Source organism: Fimicolochytrium jonesii (assembly GCF_025526975.1).
Source record: "Fimicolochytrium jonesii strain JEL569 chromosome Unknown EV422scaffold_1, whole genome shotgun sequence".
Taxonomy (NCBI): Eukaryota; Fungi; Chytridiomycota; class Chytridiomycetes; order Spizellomycetales; family Powellomycetaceae; genus Fimicolochytrium; species Fimicolochytrium jonesii.
In genome coordinates, this window is record NW_026515668.1 from 1472307 (window position 1) to 1491555 (window position 19249).

Consider the following 19249-nt stretch of genomic DNA (forward strand, 5'->3'; position numbering starts at 1 on the left):
CTGAAAGCCACAAATGAGAGAAAAAAACGATCTGGCCGGGGCCCAGCCTCCGAATCTAGGGAAAAAAAAGATGCCGGAAAGCGTAAAATGAAGCCAACAACGCGTTGCTCACGCGTCGGTTGTTCCGCCCGCGTACAAGCGGACTTTTTTGAGTTCGAGGCTCAAAATTAAATGCTCGCTACGTGGATCCTTGTCTTTGCAGCTACAGCCTAAGCTTGCCGAACTGCAACGGGTTCCCACCAAACTGCGGCGCTGTGCAAATCTGCCACTCTAATGCGGAAGTGGTGGGAGTCCCCGGTGTAGAGGAGCAGGACAGGGAGGACAGGAAAAGGACCCACCAGATTGCGAGTCTTTTTTTTTGCCATGTGCGGGAATGTGGGAGCCATCAGAGCAGAGGACAGCGTGGCGAGCTGGGGCCTCACAGGTTTCCGCGCTGTGCGAACCTTCTAACGCGATGTGCAGGGTGGGAAGCCACCAGCGCAGAGACAGCGTAATTGAGCTGGGGACCAACAGGTTACCGCGATGTGCGTGCTGTAACGCGATGTGCGGGAGTGTGGGAGTAGAGGCCTCCGAGATTTGATCTCCTAGGCTACCGCCGGCAACCTTTGGACAGTCTTCATGCATGTAATAGCAGCATATCGGCAGATTCCTTTCGTCGGGGGGTTTTTTTCTCGTTCTCTCCAGTCCTTGCACATTTGCCAAGGTCGTATGACGAGCTTTTCGCATGATCATGCGGGGTTCAGCTTGAGCGCCGCGCATGTCATTGATTTACATTCAGTGTCTCGACTTGGGTATCGGATCTATTCGTTGGGAACCCATCCTACTCATCAATGTGCAGCTGAGTAGGTCCAGTCATGGGCACGGTTTTCCGTAGATGATCTATATGCTGATCGAATCTACGTGTAAACTGTCGTAGGACCCGGCCAGCTTCCATACTATGAGCCTCCTACCACTACCGACACGGCTTGAAAAGTTACCGCAGCCGAACGCCCGAGAGCCGATTCATGCGTGCGCCATCTTAATTTTGAGGGCGGGCAAACGGCTGCGGGCTGAAGCTGCCTGAACGCTGAGGTGTCCCCGCGATCGTTTTATTTGCACACACTTCCGAAAATGAAGTGAATAATGGGCGTCCCGGGCGGCGTGCCCTCGTACTAGGCACATTGGGTAACACTCCACGTAAATAGTGCGTCAATGTTACGAACGCATTTTGTGCAGTGCTCGAAGTGTCAACTGCGATGATACCAACAGTCCGGCGCCCCAGAGCTTAATCCACCGCGCGAATGGAGTTTACTGTACTCAGCAGCGTGAGGTTCGGGGCAGAGATACGTCTCAGCCCTACCTATCCTCGGCGAGTGGTTGGCTTCCTTTTTCTCCGTCCTGAACCCTTGGAAGTCGTTATGAGCTCCATGTCGAAAGGCTGTTCTTTCTCCACGCGCTCACAGATCTATTGTTGTCTATATACAGGACTATGCGCTATGAATCTGACATTAAAAAGCATTCTCCGGAAGAAAGCACGCTCAATGTGTTACGGCAATAACGACCGTCCCTCGGGGACCGGCACTCGCCCAGTTTTGCACACGTCGTCCAAAAAGAGTTGCAGACGGGTGGCTGCGGCCACCGCGTCTGCGGGTATCATGGGCATGTAGACGTCCCGAATGTAGACGATCATCTTCTCAGCTTGTTTGCCGAATCGCGGTAGGAATTGTGATCCTGCCATCTATAAGAGAGGGTAGGAGGACACACAGTCCGGCGCGTCAGGAACCATTTTACGTTGCGGGGAGTGATGAAGATTGATGTGCCGTACCTCCAAAAACCGCAAGATCAAGCCGGGTGACACGCGCCTTGGCTTCATATTCAGCATCCGCGAGAGCCATATCCACGCGAAATCTATTCCATGAATGTGCGGTACTGTTTTCAAAGCGCATGAGAATTAGCCAGAATGGCCGCAAAAGAATCGTGGGTTCTTAGCGCGGTGCTTACCCGAATCCGTTTGTACAATAGCCGCATAAAGCGCAAGGATTCCGCCCATTCGCTCCGCGTACTGAGCTCTCGTCTCCCACTCGACTATTTTCCTGTAGCCTAATTTGAGACGGAAGTCGTCGTCGGACTCTCCCTGAAATCGACGTCGTAGTCAGCGTGAAGTGGGAATTTCTGGGGGCGGAGTCGGTCCACTTACTTTTAACCGAGCAGGAAAATATGGAACAACGTAAGGACATCGTTTCGACATTTTGCCTAGCAAAATGTCCAGAAAATCTGGATGCGCATTATAGAGCATGATACACAGAATGGCGAGCGGGAAAGCGGTGTCCATCTTGACGGCCACTTCGTTTTCGCATTGTTTCTGGAAAAGGTTTGGAGTGTGAGCGACCACATATGTGCCCAGAGGAAAAGTCGCCCTGCTCAACGTACTATAATCTGCTTTGCCAGGATGTCCATGCATAGCCTATACGCCTCCGAGCTGACCGACTTGGCGCCTTTCAATACTTGGTCGATGTCCTTTGCCTGGAAAGTAACCGTTAGGATGGGATGCTTGCGCTAGAAGAGACTTGGTTTGCCCTTACAATCTCAATAATCTTCTTCTGGGAGTTCATTACTTGTCCCAAACGACGCGTGAAGGTCATTTTCGCCTTGAAAACGGCATTCGTCATGTTTGAGTTCGTTCCGGATTTGAAAAGCGGTTTGAGGTCTGCTTTGATGCTCTGAAAACATGTGCAGTACGCGGTCAGCGTTTTCCGAACTTTATTCTTGAAAGAGCCTTATCGCGGTCGCGTAACTTACGTCGATGAGCGCCATTCGCTCCTTCGCTTTCTCCATCACCTCGTCAGGCATGAACTTGGACATCTGAAGACACGAGCGAACAATAAGCTTTGCGTTTTCCCTCCGGTACAGTTCGGACCGACTCACCGCTGCTGCTGCTTGCGCCGTTGATTGTTGAGCGGCCTGGGCGGCAGCTTGATTTGCCGCGTCCTGTGCTTCCTTTGCTTCAGTGGCTCTCTGCTCATCGGCCTTTCTCGCGGCAGCCTCAGCTGCCTGCCGTCTCGCTTCTGCGTCAGCTTCTTGCTTTGCAAGGGCATCGGCGGCCGCCTTCCTTTCTGCCTCCTCCTTGGCCTGTTGTACTGCCCGCGCCGCCTCTTCCTTTCTCCTCTTCTCGGCCTCCAACCTCTCCCGCTCTTTCCGTTCTCTCTCTTCTAATATCCGCAGCGCTGCCTCAATGCTCTAGGACAAGTTCAATATGTCAGTTCTAATTCAGTATTGGTCGCCCAACCTCCCGGTGTTCCACCTTTTGATGCTCATTCAGCGTGGTGCGAAACTCAACCTCCAGCTGCTGCCGCACTTTCTGTGCCGCTGCATCCTCCTGCGCAAGATACGGCAGTAACACTTGTTGTACCGAAGTGAGCTGTTGTTGGGTTTCGTGGGGTGCAACCGGTTGTTTCGCCATCAGAGTTCGTCGGAAAGCGAGGTGTTTCTCCCGTGCACTCTGAGACAGTTCCAAATGATGAGCATCGAACCCCAGGTGTCAAAGGCTTCCTCAATACCTTACTTCAAAGTCCTGCTCCTCCTTCGCCCGCGCCGTTACACCAAGTGACATGTTTGCCAGTTCGGCTGAAAGCTCTCGTCCGGGGTCGCATTTTCTTTTTATCCTAGCCTGTTCCCTCGCGCACTTATGCGCTCGCCTCACCTCCGCTTGTGTCGGTGTTCGATTCGTGAAAGGCTTTATGGGACTGGTGTACAGGACAGGAGAGGTCTGTCTTAGGAGTCCACTTTTGAAGCAGGCAACCTACGGCTGCTTCACTGACGTACCTGCAGCCTGTTCTGGACGCTGGCGATGACAGAGGGTCGCCAGCGCTGCCTTCGTCGTCAGAGGCCTCGGCGTCAAAGTCTTCATAGTAACCGAACCTCATGTCTGACGTTGTCTTGCGTGTGTTCGGGGATGGCGGACGATGGCCGAACTGGGCAACAGAAAGCTTGGGAAACGCAAACGCAAACGCAAACTTGGGAATCCCGCGAAGCCGGATACGCGTCCGCCGCTGTCATTTTCGTTCATCATCGGCAATCTTTGGCGAGTTACTGCATCTGCTACCTTTCCCAGAAAGAAAGAAGAGAACTGCATATATGACATAGATGCTTGGAATGGAGGGGGTTATACCAAACTTAACATGAGACGATGTCATACTCACTAGCTGCGTAAAAGGCAGAGAGCTTCGCCCATTGAAATCTCTGAACATCAAGTTTTCCGTGAAAACCTTTTGTGATCTGTGCAAATGGCAACGTGCGGGAACTCATTTTATACAATCGTAGCTTGCATTGAGAGGAAAACTCTGTGCAAAAAGCTCTTCATATGCGCTGGACAGATAAAATACCCAGTTTTCCGTTCCCCGTTGCGCCTGCTACATGAAAGTCTTTGATGATCTGAGTGGCTGGCAACATACGGGGGTCCACGCTTTATATTTTCACTAGCACACATCGTCTGTAAAATTCCGTAGGCAAAAGCTTCTATATGAGAGACTAATAAATAAGCTTCTGGTATCGCTTGTGTTGTATACCCGGAGGAGGAAGAAGAGGCGTTGTATATAACCAAAATATCGATATCAGGGTTTTGCGCCCTAGCTTCTCGAGAGGTTAGACCTCACTCGCAATGCAATGACGTGTGGGGTCGGAAGGTATTGGACGAGGATTTTGACTGCATGGACTTGCGCTTCATTCTCTCTTGGTCCGGGAAGTGCTGGAAACGCAGACTTAGAAAGGGCTGGGTGCTGAGATTTTTGCAGTTGCATGTGGACATGCAGGTCGGGCCATGGATAGTGCTATGTGTGTGTGACAACGTCCTCCTGTGAGCCGACTGGGGGTCCTCTGACGCGAAGTCGGTGCGCAATCCCCAAGGGCTCGGTCGTTTGCTGCTGCTGCTCCACGGTTTGATACAGTATAGTCGTCCCAATAGTAGTGTCCGTTGGTTCCTGGCTCCTCTCGATATCGTTGCGCTTGTTTATCGCCCACGTCCTAGAGCGCTCCATTCCCAGATATTGTCTAATGCTCACACACCGACGTTCACTCTTGCTCAGAGCTTGATATCCGTTATATGCGTACAAGAAAAGATCGCTCTTAGTTGAGAATCGTGAAGGTAGCGATTCCAGCCAGTCATTTAAGATGGTCAAGCTCACAAGAGGCCACCCGGGATTTCGACCGCTCTGGAGCCATAAACGAGAGGTCACCCTAGGCAGGCATGGCCGCATGCTTCCCCAACTCTCGTTGCGACCCTAACCAACATCCCAACAAAACAGGGATCGGCGATATGCGAGTTACCGCACATCAGATACTACAGCACCCAGTATTCCTACTGACTGGGCCATCACCGGCTTAACTTCGGAGATCGGACGGGATCCGTTGCTTTCTGGTGTGTATAGCCGTAGCTAGCCAGTTCCACAAAAGAGGTTTGCCAAAACAAAATCCAACGTCCCAACAAAAGCGTCCCAACAAAACAGCTAATCCCTGAGCGTAGCTAGCGCAACATGTCAAACAGCCAACCGCAAATGAGTCTATCCCTCCCGAGCCAAACGAACCGTGTGCCGAACTGCCAAGAGGGCTGAATATCTATTCGTATGCAGTTTGCCGCTTCACAATGTGCGCCAACATCAGGAATCGCCAAAGCCAACAGCAAGCAAACCAACAGCAACCAGCCTAACACACACGAGCCAAAATGAACGTATTCCCCCAGTACCAAGAGCGCCTTCGTCCGCTCGGATGCCAGCATTAATGAGTATCACTGGCGTAGACGCAGCATTCTCGGACCGTGCGCCACGCTTAATTCATTCCAATTAGCGATAGTCATATCGGGCAAAATGGAAAGATCGATTTGATGCTCAGTCAAGAGCCTCGAAACTCCTTCTGCACCCGGTACATTCGCCAACTCCAGGGCAGCCCTTGGTCCACAGTTGCACCATCAATTCATCTGCAGCTCCAGCCGGGTTTGCTGAAGCCGCTTGCTCATCCGCGCTCGCCGATGCACCTGCAACTGCAGCCTGATCTGCTGCCGCTGCTCGGTGCGCATCTGACTCCAGATCCAGCCCTGCTGGGGAGACGGGCAGGCCGGTATCCGTCGTTAAGTCGTCGTTCCTCTGCAATCAACGCGTCGAATGGTAAGGTCCCGGACAAGGTTCGCAACCAGTTCACAACGCGTCTCCTCTTATATACCTTTTGCAGTTCAGCTCGGACTCCATTTTCAATTCAAGTTGTGCCTCCGCCTGGCCCCAAGTAACAGGTTCCATAACTGCTTCTGCATAACTGGGTACTGAAGACAAAGACTCTTGTCGACTTCCCTTCTGAATGAATAGCAAAGAAGTTTCACCGCGGCGCTCAGTTCCAATGGCCACCGCTGGTGCCTCCTCCCCAACTTATGATACCGACGAAGACGATGACCTCCTTCTCAGTCTCGCCAACGAAGCTACAAAGTTCAGTGATGACGTCGGGTCGGTTAGACCGCTGAAGGGGAAAAAGAAAGTGGCAAAGCCGACGAAAGGTATGTTCGTTCTTTGGGCTGCTTTACTAGTTCTGGCAACTGAAGACTATTCCCCGTCCTAGTCGTTGTGGACCCCAAACTTGACGCACAGCTTAGGGAACTCGAATTCCTTAGAAAGGAGAACAAGAAGCTGAGGGAGAAGGCTATGAAGGATAAGCAGGGCTCGCAGCCGCCGGAGCTTCCTCGGAAACGGAAACAGCCGGGAGATGAAGCAACGTCACGCGGCAATACCGAAAGCACGAATGACTTCGGGGCGTTGCCTCCAGCGGGCGGCTCAACGGGACCTTTGCCGGTAGCTGATCAAGCATCAGCTACGAAAGTGAAGATGAATTTTGCTGAGAAACTGGCAGAGAACCGACGGCGCCAGGTCGCAGCGGTCGAAAACGCGACGGTGGTCAAATCCGAGAAGTTTGCATCGACACGGAATCAGAAGGAGAGCGCTGTTGACGTTGCTTCTCAAACTGGGAAGAAACAGCGGATTTGCGATGAGGGACTTGAAGAGTTTTCTGGGTTGCGGCTGAAGTATGTCGATCGGAGTTTGCTGCATCTTTGCCCCCGTCTCAGTTGTCTAACAAACAATCTAGGGAGTCCCGATTGGTGCCTTCTCAGTTGCTCCGATCACACATGCAGGGCCGGCGTATGGTTGCCCTTCCTGACATTTCAGCTTCGCTGTGCGGGAACGACATTGACGGCGACTGGGTCACCATTGGTGTGCTGTGCGAGAAGTCGTCCGTACGGACCAGCGCAAAGGGCAGCAAGTACAGCATCGTGAAGTTGACGAATCTGGGGCGGGGGATGATCAATGTGTTTCTTTTCGATGACGCTCACTCCGCACTCCATGGAGAAATTCTGGGAAGTGTGGTTGCGATCTTGAATGCTGGGATATTATTACCTAATGAGGTGCGGAGTGCGCTCACTTCTAAGAGGGACATGCGCGACACGCTGATGCACGATTTCATAACACTTGCAGAGAGGCACCACGCTTGCGCTGAATCTGAACAATCCGGATAAATGGATCAAGATCGGCGATACAAAGGATATGATCTTTTGCAAAGGAGCGCAAAGTCAAGGAGGGAAATGCAACGTCCCATTGGATGGGTATGTGAAGCTTACTTCGGACGATTGGTCTTTCACTTCCAGACTAATATCGCCTGGAACTCGTTGCACCTAGACGGTATCATAGCTATTGCGACTTGCATGCAGAAGCGGTGTTCAAGAAAGCTCGATTAGGCCGTCAAGAGTGTATCAGCGGGTATTACCTCGAACCGTATATGTACCTGTTTGCTACACGTTGTTTATGCCTTCGTCTCCACTCCAGGAACGCGGTTTTTGCTCTCGGCGACCCAAAACAACGGGTCTCATCCGCAAAGGCCCGGTCCTGGAAATCAAATAGCACGTACAACCTCCCCGGAGGACAAGCCCTCTCGACAGGCGACACGGGCATATCGGTGATCCAGCCGTGCAAAGCAGGGAGGAAGCTGAAACCGGAAGAGCAAGCAGATTTGTGAGATACAGCTGATGTTCGATCTGTCATGCTGTGTTCTGATGCTTTGTTTCTTGATGCATTCCAGAGCAAAGATGGTGGACTCAAACACGCCCGGTGCGCGATATTTACAACTCGCCCGCAAGATTGAAACGGACGATAATGGTATTTGAAAGAGTCATTGGATGGGGACGGTGACCGGCGTTCCTCACCATCAGATTTCTAGGCATTACAAGGAAAGCGATCCCGACGCGACCCATTTTCACATCACAGGCCATGAGCCGAATGGGCTTTGATCCCATTTCGGGCATGCAGTTTGTACCGTCAGAAGCGAAGGAGAAGCGGCGTATTGTAACAGCGGCGGCGGAAACACAACATGAGGAGGCGGACGTAGATGCGGATTCCGTAGAGCTAGTGCTGTCTAGCGATGAGGAGTATTGACCGTCTTTGCGCGAATGCAATTTTGGGTCTGAGTAGAGAGGCTAACCTGTGGTTCACGCTTCGTACGGAACCCACCCTTTTTGGACAGCTGGCGTATTGAGAGATTTCGTCAACAACGCTGCTTTACATATTTACATTCCGCTGGTGTACACTGCCGATGTCCTGCAAATGAAAAGCTCGTTGTCCTGTACGAACCGACATAGCAACGCCCTAAGATTTGTCGTCCACCGAGGATCAATCGCTCGCAGACACACCGAGCCAAATCGAATCGTACGCTGATGGTTGTCGAAGTCTTTGCGCAGTGATTCACTGCTCATTTGATTTAGGTACGATAAATTACAGGGCTTGCGATGGGTGCCAAGAAATGTACAGGAAGGAATCCTTCACTTGACAGAAGCCGAGTGGTATGATTAAGGTTCAGTGAGGTAGGATCGCTTTCGGTGCACCGATGAACGAGGAAAGGTCCTCGGAATGCATCTTCTATCAAAAAGGAGTTGCTCCGTGCGGAGGAAGCGTAAAGAAGGAGCGGGCGTAACATTCATCCGGATTGAGCAATATCTTCTTCCTGCAAACACAAGTTCAGATATCTGTACGGTTGACCAGCTCGTTCCCGCCAATTGGTTACGCACCAGTTGTAACCGTTTGCTTAGGCGGTTCACATCCTTCACAATCTCTGCTGCCGTCAAAGTCTCTGTATCCAGCTTTAGTGTCGCTTTATTGACTATGAAATCGATTGTCAATATCCACTCGAACAACATCGACTCTAAAGATCGCGGACGAAACCACACCATATGTGACCTCCACTGTTGGTTTCCGGACTTTATCCGACATGTTGATGACTACGTTGCATTTCGGGTTGCTTTGCCTGTTTCCGTCTGTTATGAGCTGTTGTAAAAAGCCTCTGTTTGCAGAACGTAAAAGTTGAACGGTGAGAAGCCACACATGGACATGCCATATGCTGCTGGAACATATAACGGCGACCTAAAGCGAATCAAAAACGGTTACCTTGCCGAGCGCGACTTTGGGTTCAGCGGCGCAAAGCTCACGACGACGTTGCTTAAGTATTTTAGCATTGTAAGCCAGGATGTGCTGGAGAATGTAATCGGCAAGGACGCAGTTGCATTGCAAGTGCGGAGGGCTGGAATTCAAAATCAAAGGAAGGCAGTTTAGCCATTAATCTCAGCTCCCAGTCACGTGCTACTCGTTTCCCATCGGAACTTCGGCTCCTTTCTTGAATTCGCACCTTGAAAGCAGTCAATTGGCAAACCAGAAGTCATCCCTTCATCAGGCTCCCACAAACACTCTGCACTTCTGCACTTCGTCAGGCAGTCGATCAGCACTCCTTCGTTAGCCAATTGCATCAGCTCTTCCTCGTTTAGTGGGCATTCAGTTTCCAAAGTCGATCCCACAACAACCCGTCGCCCTCGTTCCCGTCCCAACACATCCAACACTCCAGATATGGCAACCGCAGTCCTCATCGGCGCCGGTGTCGCTGCAGCGGCTATCGTCGGCCGTGCTGCCCTCAAAGCGTCCGGCAAACTTGGCGGAACGTCCTTCCTTCGCGGTGGATTCGAGCCCAAAATGACTCGCCGGGAAGCAGCACAGATCCTCGGAATTAGAGAAACCGCCTCTAAAGAAAAGCTGAAGGAGGCCCACCGACGAATTATGCTGCTGAACCACCCGGATCGAGGAGGCAGCCCGTACCTTGCGAGTAAAATCAACGAAGCGAAAGACATGATCGATAAACGAAGGTGACAGCCTCAACGCTTTCGCCATACCTGGTTCCACCACAACATCGCCTGTTTCTCGAAACATCAGTGGCTGCACCGAGTTTCAAGGATGTGACTATCGAGGCCCAGATCATGTCGGTCAGTGGGTTTTCGAGCCATACAGTTGCATCGACAGTAGCGAACGCTCCCTCAATCTCCACCCGACGGCACCAGTTTATAGTTTAGGTCCCGATATCCGTCTTCATCATTTGGTACACCATTCACCCACCCAACCTGTATCTAAGTATCATACAATTTTGAGTCCACCCAATATCTATCTATTCGCACACATATCGTCTCAGGGAATACGGTCAGCTTCAGATGTTAGATTGGTTGATTCATTGGCGCAGGTTCAGAATACCGCAGGAATTTGAGGAGAGTCTCATCTCTAGCCCTGGGAGCCTTATGAATCAGCAGGACGGAAATGCAGATGCAGCAGGCTAAGATGTTCTCACGCTCACCGTCGAGCACCACGGAGGATATTTTGATAGGCAGCTTGGACGACCCGTTGAGGGACGTAGTGGACGATATGATGGACTGCGAGCCCAGTTTCACCACAGAACTGGAATCTTCCCTTGCCATACACTGCTCCATGATGCAGGCTTGCGCGCGCTGTCGCTCTTCCTCCGACACTTCAGAAGAATCGATGCTGACGATTTGTGGGAATTGCATGACGACGGCAAGCCGGTACATTTGTTTCCGCGCGACGGCGTTGAGCGAGAGGGACAGCTCGACCAGATTCGGAAGCCGTATTTTCTGTAGGCGAAGGGGTAGATGGTCAACTCTCGCATCATGCAAGGGAAAAGACTGTCGTTGGCAAATACCTCAATCTCCGAGATCTCATTGACCCGATTATTCGACATGTAAAGGCGTTCTAAGCCCTGGATGGCATCAAAATACGCAAGGGACTTGATGCGATTTTCCCTGATAGATACGAGATTTAGGATACCGAATGCCTAATGTCCTAAAGGGCAAAGATCCTTACTTGACATGTAGGGTCTTCAGGTGCGGCACGTATGTAAAAGAGTTGAGGGTCGCTCCTTTGATGTGATTCTTGTCCAGCACCAGCTCCATGAGGTTTGGCATGTTTTCCAATCCATCAATCTGCGAGGCGATCATGTTAGTGTTACGGCCAGAAGAACAGACTCCATAAAAGGGCGATTCTTGATACCTTTGTTATCCGATTCCCATTCAAATACAAGATTCGCAACTGCGACATGCGAAACAGCCCAAGATCCGCAATCCTCGTTATCATATTATTCCCAAGATGCAACTCCTCCAAGTTCGGTAGCAAAGGCTTCGCGAACCGTGCCGCATGCATCGGATCAGACTTCAGCGGGTTGCCAGCACCCGCCGCCGCCGGAAGATCTGAGGAAAGCAGCCGCTCCATGCGGTTGTTGTTCAAACTCAGATGACGCAACGCGACCAGACCGACGAAACAGTCGATGTTGGTCAGGAGGTTGTTGTCAAACGTAAGTTTGCGCAGGTTGCGGAAGTCGAACCCAGCAAAACAATCGATTTCGCGGATTTTGCAATTGCGGAGGTCGAGCTCCGTGATGGCCTTGAAAGTGAGGTGCCCGATCTTTTCACCGAGGAGCTCGATCGTGAGTTTGCCGAGGTAAGCTTCACGCGCTGCGGTCTGTTCCCGGGTGGAGATGCCCGTGCCATCGAGAATCTGCAGACATTTGAGCCTTAGCGCCTTTTGACTGAGCAGTTTGCATGATCTGATCCCTTACCTTCAGCTTTCCCAGATGGTAGATGGTGAACAGCCTGTACGTCTCAAGTTTGCATACAGCATTCCCAGTGAAGTCCAAGATGATCAATCGCGGCAGTTCACGAAGAGGGAATATGTTCATGAGGTCTGCGACTTCATTGTTGCCAGCATCTGAAATGGCAAAATGCACATGAGTGACGAGCGCTGCATCCACGACATTAGCAAACCGGAGACACTCTTGGCCTCAACTCACACAACTCCATTAACGTCGGCAGATCTGCGAGCGGCCGCAAGTTTGTTATGCTGTTGTTCTCAATCGACAACAACATCAACGCCTGGAACCCGCCAGCGCACTCAATCGTCGCGATCCTGTTCAAGCTCACGTCCAGCTTTGTCAAAGCTTTCAACGCAACCAGTGGCTCGATTGTCTGGAGCTCATTATTTTCAAGCGTCAGTTCCTCCAGCCGCGTGAACGCCGCCAACTTGGTAACATCGCGAATGCTATTGTTGCGGAAACTCGCCCAACGGAGGTTCACCATCCCCGTCGGGAGGCCAGACAGATCAAACAGGTTGCATGAGTCGAGCTCGAGGGTCGTGAGCGCTTCTACCACCAGTTGCTCGGTCATATGGGGGTGGTGGGCGAGCCGCCAGTACTCGTTTTGAGTGGCCGAGAAGCCATATCCGGTCTGGGTGCGGACGCTGAGCGGGCGGAAGAGGTGAGGTTGAGTCGAGGAGTGGTCGATGAGGAGTTTGAGGTTGATCTCCGATGGCGCTGCCTAGAATGGTGTTGTTTAGCTTCCTTCTCTGTCGGCCGGTGCAAGGCTGGACTCTTGAGAACGTACCTGATGATGTGCACTGCATTCGACTCCGTCCAGGCATTGTAGGTTGGCCAGCCTTACTAGCATGTAGCTGCGATGACCCTTCATCTTGCAGACCGGATTGAACCTCGTGTCGAGTATACTGAGGCAATCTGGGAGGAGCACTCGGATGAGTATACCCTGACTGATGGGAATTACATCAACCGATGCGTTTTACCTTTCTGAAATAAGACGGCAAACTCTTTGATGTCGGCAATCTGGTTTGCGGCCAAATCCAAATGCCTCAACATGGGCGTCACCATCAACGTCTGCAAGCGCTTGATCTTGTTGAAGCTCACGTCCAGTTTCTCAAGTTGACGGAACTCCGCAAGTGATGGAACATTGTTGAGACCGCATCCCGAAAGGGACAGGGATCGGATCTGCGTGTAAAACGCTTGGTCCGTGAGGCTTTTGATCTTAACCCAGTTGAGGTTCAGATAGTCAACGACAGGGGCGTCGTTCGTTACTGTGTGCTACATGGGAAATGGCCGCTGCGTCAGCTTCATGGGGCATCTCGTTTAAGATGATACGAATTCAGCCTACCTTGAAAGTGTAATCCAAAAATGCGGATGTGTCATCTGCAACCTTGACCTCTGGGTACCTCGATTCAATAAGTGCCAGGGATAGATTGTCCGATTTGAACTCCCTCGGTTGGTTCAACTACATAGCCCGGTTCAATAAGGCTTTCATGTCCGCCAGCAAGATTGCTATCGACACAAACTCACAGCAACAAAACTCTCGTCGTTCAACAGATTCGTCACCATCGCCGGCATCCCCGGCTGCGCCAATTTGCTCGAGAACGCCAAATCGATGAGAAACTTCTCAAATTTGCTCGTCATATCCGCGGCCTCAGCTTCGATGGTGTACTCTACGAAGTACTCAGGTAGAAGATCCGTAGACTGTTTGAAGATGTACTTGAGGGGCATGTCGTCTTCGTTGATGCTACGTTTGCTGCTATTGGCGCTGGAGGGAGAGGATGGATCATGGTCTTTGCGGCTGCCTCGGGCGCTACGGGGTAAAACATCTGTCGAGTGGTCTGTGAAACGAGCAACGGAGTCAGCACATATCTAAGATTTATCAGCAGTCTTCATGGTTGCGCACCCGTTACGCTGACAGCGTTGGCAAGCGGCGCCCTGACTACGATCGCCTGATGAAGTTGCTTATGCGCATGCGGGGATTTGCGGGAGTACTCTTTGGACGACGCAGTCACCGCCTTGACGAAATTGGGCAACAGCACTTGTCCATCATTGGCAGCGTCCTCGTCGCAAAACCCGTATTCGACCGACGAGTACACGTCCTCGAAGTTGCACTCTGATCCTTCATACCAGAGGTAGTCTAGCGCCGGGTCGGCTTTGCCGGTTGTCAGACGCTATTCACATGATATCGTTAGCAACAAATACCCCCCATAAAGCGATAACGGGACCCGTGCTCTTACATCGCATAAGCTCTTCAGATAGCGATTGTGTATCCTTGATATCCGATGCACCTTGATATGCCTTCCCCGACTCCTCGAGCCACCCCTTTTCAACATCTTCTTGACCAGCGCCTCGCACAACACGAACCATTCGTCACCCGCCTGTCCGTCTTCAAAGCGCACGTTCCCGCCAGTCTCGAGCTCGAGGAGAAGCTTTCTGCAACGATTTAGCGTGGGAGCACACTCTGAAACTGCAAGTTCAGTGGACTCGCAAAGTCTTACCTGATCGCAATATCACTCTGCTGTACGATTTGCTCAGTCGTCTCGGCCTCGTGTACTTGGAGCTGTCGTTGCAAGCGGCTTTTTTCCCCGATGAAGTGCTCGAGCCGGAACTTGGCATCCGCGAGGCGTTCCATCAACTCCACTGACTACAACGTTCAAGAAATCGAATGAGCCTGCATTCCGTCATAGCTCGACACCACAGTTGTCATAGGGCTCACTGGAGGTTTTCCACGTGCTTCTTTCTCGAGCAGTACGTCGTCATGCCGCTTCTGCACACGTTTTAGCTTTGCTAGGAGGGCTTTGATGTCTGCCTCTATGTCATTCTGCTCGGCAAGAGACTTTGTGACGAGCAGCTTGATGAGGAAGTTGGTGTTGCGTTTGATTGTCCTGATCCGCATGTTGTAGTACCTAGAGACGGAAACAAAGTCGGTTTTTTCGCCAGCAGCAGATGCAACGTATCCTCCGATACCTTACATCCTCTTTTTCAGAACTGTAGCGTTGATCGCCCTCCGCGACTCCTCCGTCACTTCCAGCGTGTCCAGAACCTTCAGATTTGGCAGATGATAGATCACATGGGTTTGGTAGTTGCAGAGCGAGCAGACGGGATTATCGGCGAAGTTTGGGTCGCTAAGGCATAAAGACGCCAGTCGTGGTAGACGTGCGAGGAATAGGACCTCACGAAACGACGAAATTCGATTCCCTGAGATGTTCAACTCCTGCAAGCAAAAGTTGCATTGGCCGCATACAACGAAAGAATCCATGCACGCCGTTTCCCCACCTCTAGATTGACATTATTGTCCAAAGCATCTCCGACTGAAACCAATCGGTTGTTCCCCATCTGGAGCTGAGTCAACCTTTCCAGGTTTTGCAGGTTCTCTAGAATGCTGATACCTCTGCGGAAGTCAGTTGAAGGTCTGGCGACGGCATCGAGATACTCCTATGCACACCGGTGCCGAAGCTTACAGTTGTCTGATAGCCAAAGCTTCTCGATCTTGTAACATCGATGTAAACCTTCGATCTTAGATATCTGGTTGCTGTACCTGGATGTCGTGTCCTTGGTGTCAGTTTTCTCCATCATTCATTCCCAGGGGTGAGCTCCTGAGTCCCTTACAGATAAAGCTCCCTCAGCTCTGTACAGTTCTCTAGCCCTTTTATCCGGTCCACAAAAGTCTCACAGATCCATAGACGCTCCAACGCTGGACACGCCTCCAAGCCCGAGATTTCCGTAATCTCTTGCGCGATGATGCACAATGACGTTAGCGCAGGAAAGTAGTGCAAGCCTGCTATCTTCGTCATGTTGTAGAAACACATCTCAATGAACGTAATGTACGGCCATTTGTTGTTGAATGCGCTTGAGGAGATGCCGTTGTGCATGCACTATGAACAACGTCAGATGCGGGTATTGTCAGCGAATGGGGAAAACGTCGAGCACGGAAGACAGATGAGGACATCCGAGTCCCAAAAGCGTACCAGAGTGGCCACATCCTTGTCATGATGATATATCCACTGCCGCTCAGTTTGTGCAGTCTCGTCCGTTTTCCTCACAAGTGCGAGATCTGGCTCTTCGGACAGGACGAGGACACTTCCTGAACCGGATGCTTGTACCATTCCTCCGGCTAGCTCGATGGCGTCAGCCATCGTATGCACCTCCAACGCCGACATAGTCACTTGAAAAGCTGGGACCGACGGCCCCTTCCAAGTATTGAGCCCGATATACCTGGGCCAGAGCTCCAGACCAGGCGAGAGGCGGACTGTGTGCTCTGAAGAAAATCAAGCCAAAAAGCGCTTAACAGATTGGTATCCAAGTGCAATATGGATTGCTCAATCGGTTCGGAGCGCCAGGTATGACGGATGAGCCTTTTTCCTGAACTTCAGTCCTACATCCATCGTGATTGCAGGGACTGTCCAAACGCTGTCAGAAGCGGAAAAGTACGCGGTCCAATATTACCTAAGCGAATTGGAAGCCACGTTCTGACGGACCGCATGAAATGCACTCCAGTGCTCCATTCAGTAAACCATCAGCCAAATAGAAAGTGAGGTCTATGCGATGTATTTCGGCAATGTATTGTAATGCAATGTATTTCAGGAGCGCCTGGTACAATGAGTTCCATGCCACGTTCAAAAGCCCGCACTGAATAATCCCAGATCAACAACAGCTCCATAATGGAGCATAACGGTCCCGAATACTACGAAAGGTGATGGTGCTGTTGTTATCGAACTCGTCCATCAACCGGAGGATGTTGGCGCAATGCAATGCAATGTTGAATCACTTTTGTTATGTCTCATGTTTAGAGAGAGCCGAGATGGGTCGCTCGCAGAACCGCCGCGTGCGGCCCAGAGCATGGGCCCACTCTGGTCAGCAGGCAGCTCGGAGCGGCAGTTGGACATGCCCACGGCTTCGTATGCGTTGATGGCGCACGGAATTGTCGATCGTCCGTTGCCAGTGGCGTGCTCGATGAAGACCTTAGCACAACGGTTCGGCGGCATGCTTTCCAAGCAGAACAATGTCCGTGTTCCAAGTCTCTTGTACAAGAGACTCGCCCAAGAGTAGTGGCTTTGACCGCTTTGCCTATCGCAAAGCTGGCTTCCTTGGGTTGGGTGTAAAGGCGTGACGAGCGATCGCTGGTTACGGAAAGAGACATAGCCTGAACTTCTGATAACGGCCTTGGAAAATGAGCCACACCCCGAGCATCGAGGCTCCTCACAATGAGGAATCAAGGTGCCCGCCAGAGCCAGGAAGTAAATGACGTGATAGGCATCCCTTGAGTTGGCGGATGATGGAAGCTTACCGGTCAGACGGCTGTAGAGAGTGAGCGACCACTCCTCGCTGTGAGACATCTCACACGAGATGGCGGGGCCGCTCACCAACAATGGACTATTCCCAAACCTCCGTCGGATGATTTGGATTGAAAGGTTATTGAGTACCTTTACCAACGTCATTTGCGTTTTAGAACGTGCATCACCACTTGGTTGCGGCGACAATGCAACAGGTGCTTCCAGGCCGGCAGCCGAAGTCGCATGCTTTCCTTATCTGACGTTGTCTTGAGGTCCTTGGCTTGGAGGCTGAAGATGCCGTATGGACGGGGGGGACAAATCTGGGGCGGATGCGAAAGGAAAGCAGGCGGCAAGTCAGATCCCGCGCGTTGAAGAGAGAACGGAAGGGTTGAAACGCGTTGGTTTTGTCGAGGGCATTTAATTGGAGAAGTGACTTCCCTGCGAGCCCACGTGACCCCGCATCGATTGTAATGAAAGCGTTTCACTCCACACGCGACATGCACACGCTGTGCTGTACAAAACGCTAGTCAACCGCTAAAGTAAGCGGGGGCATCTCATCCCATTTGCCGCTAATCATCATCGCCCGTGTGGATCCAGAATTCCCACAACGGACCAACACCAACAACTCATCGGCAAAAGGCGCTTTCTATCACTTCTTAACCTCACAGAAAGCGGCCAACTCTATCGTCCTCTTGCTGGATTGTGTAGACTGTACGGAAGCACCAGTTGTCGGCTCATCAGTACTCCTGGCAAACTTGTGCGGAGCATCCCCCGGAAGTTCACTTTAACTCCCTTTCGAGGCTTCCAATACGAGGCGTCCATACGAGGCTTGTCGTGCCTTGGCCTCTGCGCAAAGTACAGTAACTCCGACCGGACGACCAACGGCCACTCACAGGCCGTCGATATCCTCCGTAATTACTATTGTCTTTAAAGCAAAGCGATGGGTCTCTTCAAAAAGACCAACAGTCCGTATGGCGCTGGCGCCACCCAGGGCAACTCCACATTGCAAAACCTCCAATTCTGGAAACAGCTGAAAAACGACTCTACACCGAATATCACCACCGCACGCACCGTCGACTCCTTCAACACCACCACCTCTAAACCCCGCGCAATTGCACTGTCTGTCGACCTCGAAACCCGAAAAGCACATACTATTGTGCTGGGGCTGGTGGTACTCGATTTCTTGATATCGCTCGCCGCACTTTACGAAGCCCTATACGACCCAGCCTCGCCGTCAGCACTCGACCCACACCTGAACGTCACAAAGACGCTGCATACAAGCAGAGCTGGGTTCACAGGCGCCCGTGTTTTCCTATTCGCTGCGTCGCTCTTGATCAGGACAGCGTTCCTAATCGAAATCATCTTCCGCCTCCTCGCCACCGGCGCATCCACCTACCTCCGCCTCCCCTACAACATCTTCGACGCCCTCATCGTCCTCCTCGCATTCTTCCTGCACATGACACTCCCCGCCCGCGAAGCACTCATTGTAAACCCCATCATCCTCTGCCGATTATGGCGGGTGATCTTCTGGGTCCGCTGCTTTGAACGAGAACTCTCTGCGCGATTCGAGCGGGATGTTACGAATATGCGCCGAACCTGCGATATTGAGATGGGACAGGTTGTGGATCGGAATAGGGAGCTGGAGAAGAAGTTGACGGTGAATGGGGAGAAGATGAGGGTGCTGTTGGGTGATGTTGGGATTGTGGATATGGATATCACGGCGTAGGCATCCCGCGTTAGGGGCGGGGCTATTTCCCCGCACCAGAATGCGATTTCCGGCGTAGTCAACGTGTATTTGGGACGCTTGGGTAGAAGAGGGGCTTGATGTCCCTCATTTGCGTTGGATTTTGCAGTTTTTGTGTTCCATAGACGGTGCCAAGAGGCGTATTTGTAGTTGTTTGACGAGATTCTCGCCCTTTGTACATATACAGATCATCAGTATCACTCCCTTGTTATTCCATTTCCATTCAATATAGAAGTACCATCTGTTTTCCTCAACG

At 51.7% G+C, this 19249-nt stretch overlaps 7 protein-coding genes across 7 annotated transcripts; 3 read left to right on the plus strand and 4 right to left on the minus strand.

The window, feature by feature from the left end:
* Window positions 1–1453: 1453 nt before the first annotated feature.
* On the minus strand, window positions 1454–3411 carry EV422DRAFT_22709 (GLE1-like protein-domain-containing protein). The gene is made up of 9 exons (XM_053065529.1): window positions 3281–3411; window positions 2905–3214; window positions 2779–2841; window positions 2562–2699; window positions 2410–2502; window positions 2177–2341; window positions 1981–2113; window positions 1805–1908; window positions 1454–1717 (listed from the first exon to the last, which is right to left on the minus strand). Exons 1-9 carry the CDS (start codon window positions 3292–3294, stop codon window positions 1526–1528), a joined length of 1212 nt encoding a protein of 403 aa, XP_052930273.1. The 5' UTR covers window positions 3295–3411; the 3' UTR covers window positions 1454–1525.
* Window positions 3412–6003: 2592 nt separating this feature from the next.
* Window positions 6004–8775, plus strand: EV422DRAFT_22946 (uncharacterized protein). Its single transcript, XM_053065540.1, has 10 exons — window positions 6004–6134; window positions 6199–6514; window positions 6577–7036; window positions 7099–7414; window positions 7485–7612; window positions 7686–7766; window positions 7833–8018; window positions 8086–8162; window positions 8224–8431; window positions 8527–8775. Exons 2-10 carry the CDS (start codon window positions 6322–6324, stop codon window positions 8639–8641), a joined length of 1764 nt encoding a protein of 587 aa, XP_052930274.1. The 5' UTR covers window positions 6004–6134; window positions 6199–6321; the 3' UTR covers window positions 8642–8775.
* A 201-nt stretch (window positions 8776–8976) lies between these two features.
* Window positions 8977–9269, minus strand: EV422DRAFT_563110 (uncharacterized protein; the record flags this gene model as incomplete). The annotated part of the gene is made up of 3 exons (XM_053072026.1): window positions 8977–9003; window positions 9068–9159; window positions 9227–9269. The coding sequence occupies 3 exons, from the start codon at window positions 9267–9269 to the stop codon at window positions 8977–8979; spliced, it is 162 nt and encodes a 53-aa protein (XP_052930275.1).
* A 111-nt stretch (window positions 9270–9380) lies between these two features.
* EV422DRAFT_563111 (DnaJ domain-containing protein) lies at window positions 9381–10193 on the plus strand (the record flags this gene model as incomplete). The annotated part of the gene is made up of 2 exons (XM_053072027.1): window positions 9381–9499; window positions 9818–10193. The coding sequence occupies 2 exons, from the start codon at window positions 9381–9383 to the stop codon at window positions 10191–10193; spliced, it is 495 nt and encodes a 164-aa protein (XP_052930276.1).
* A 338-nt stretch (window positions 10194–10531) lies between these two features.
* EV422DRAFT_491205 (uncharacterized protein) lies at window positions 10532–15785 on the minus strand (the record flags this gene model as incomplete). Its single annotated transcript, XM_053067512.1, has 18 exons — window positions 10532–10963; window positions 11032–11131; window positions 11193–11311; window positions 11379–11882; window positions 11944–12092; window positions 12175–12682; window positions 12764–12891; window positions 12957–13251; window positions 13322–13438; window positions 13510–13814; window positions 13880–14147; window positions 14202–14409; window positions 14475–14611; window positions 14675–14882; window positions 14949–15190; window positions 15253–15365; window positions 15438–15514; window positions 15586–15785. The coding sequence occupies 18 exons, from the start codon at window positions 15783–15785 to the stop codon at window positions 10532–10534; spliced, it is 4110 nt and encodes a 1369-aa protein (XP_052930277.1).
* Window positions 15786–16514: 729 nt separating this feature from the next.
* On the minus strand, window positions 16515–17609 carry EV422DRAFT_512399 (uncharacterized protein). Its single transcript, XM_053069066.1, has one exon. It carries the CDS (start codon window positions 17412–17414, stop codon window positions 16701–16703), a length of 714 nt encoding a protein of 237 aa, XP_052930278.1. The 5' UTR covers window positions 17415–17609; the 3' UTR covers window positions 16515–16700.
* A 213-nt stretch (window positions 17610–17822) lies between these two features.
* EV422DRAFT_512401 (uncharacterized protein) lies at window positions 17823–19244 on the plus strand. The gene has a single exon (XM_053069067.1). The coding sequence runs from the start codon at window positions 18190–18192 to the stop codon at window positions 18973–18975; it is 786 nt and encodes a 261-aa protein (XP_052930279.1). The 5' UTR covers window positions 17823–18189; the 3' UTR covers window positions 18976–19244.
* The last annotated feature ends 5 nt before the right edge of the window (window positions 19245–19249 follow it).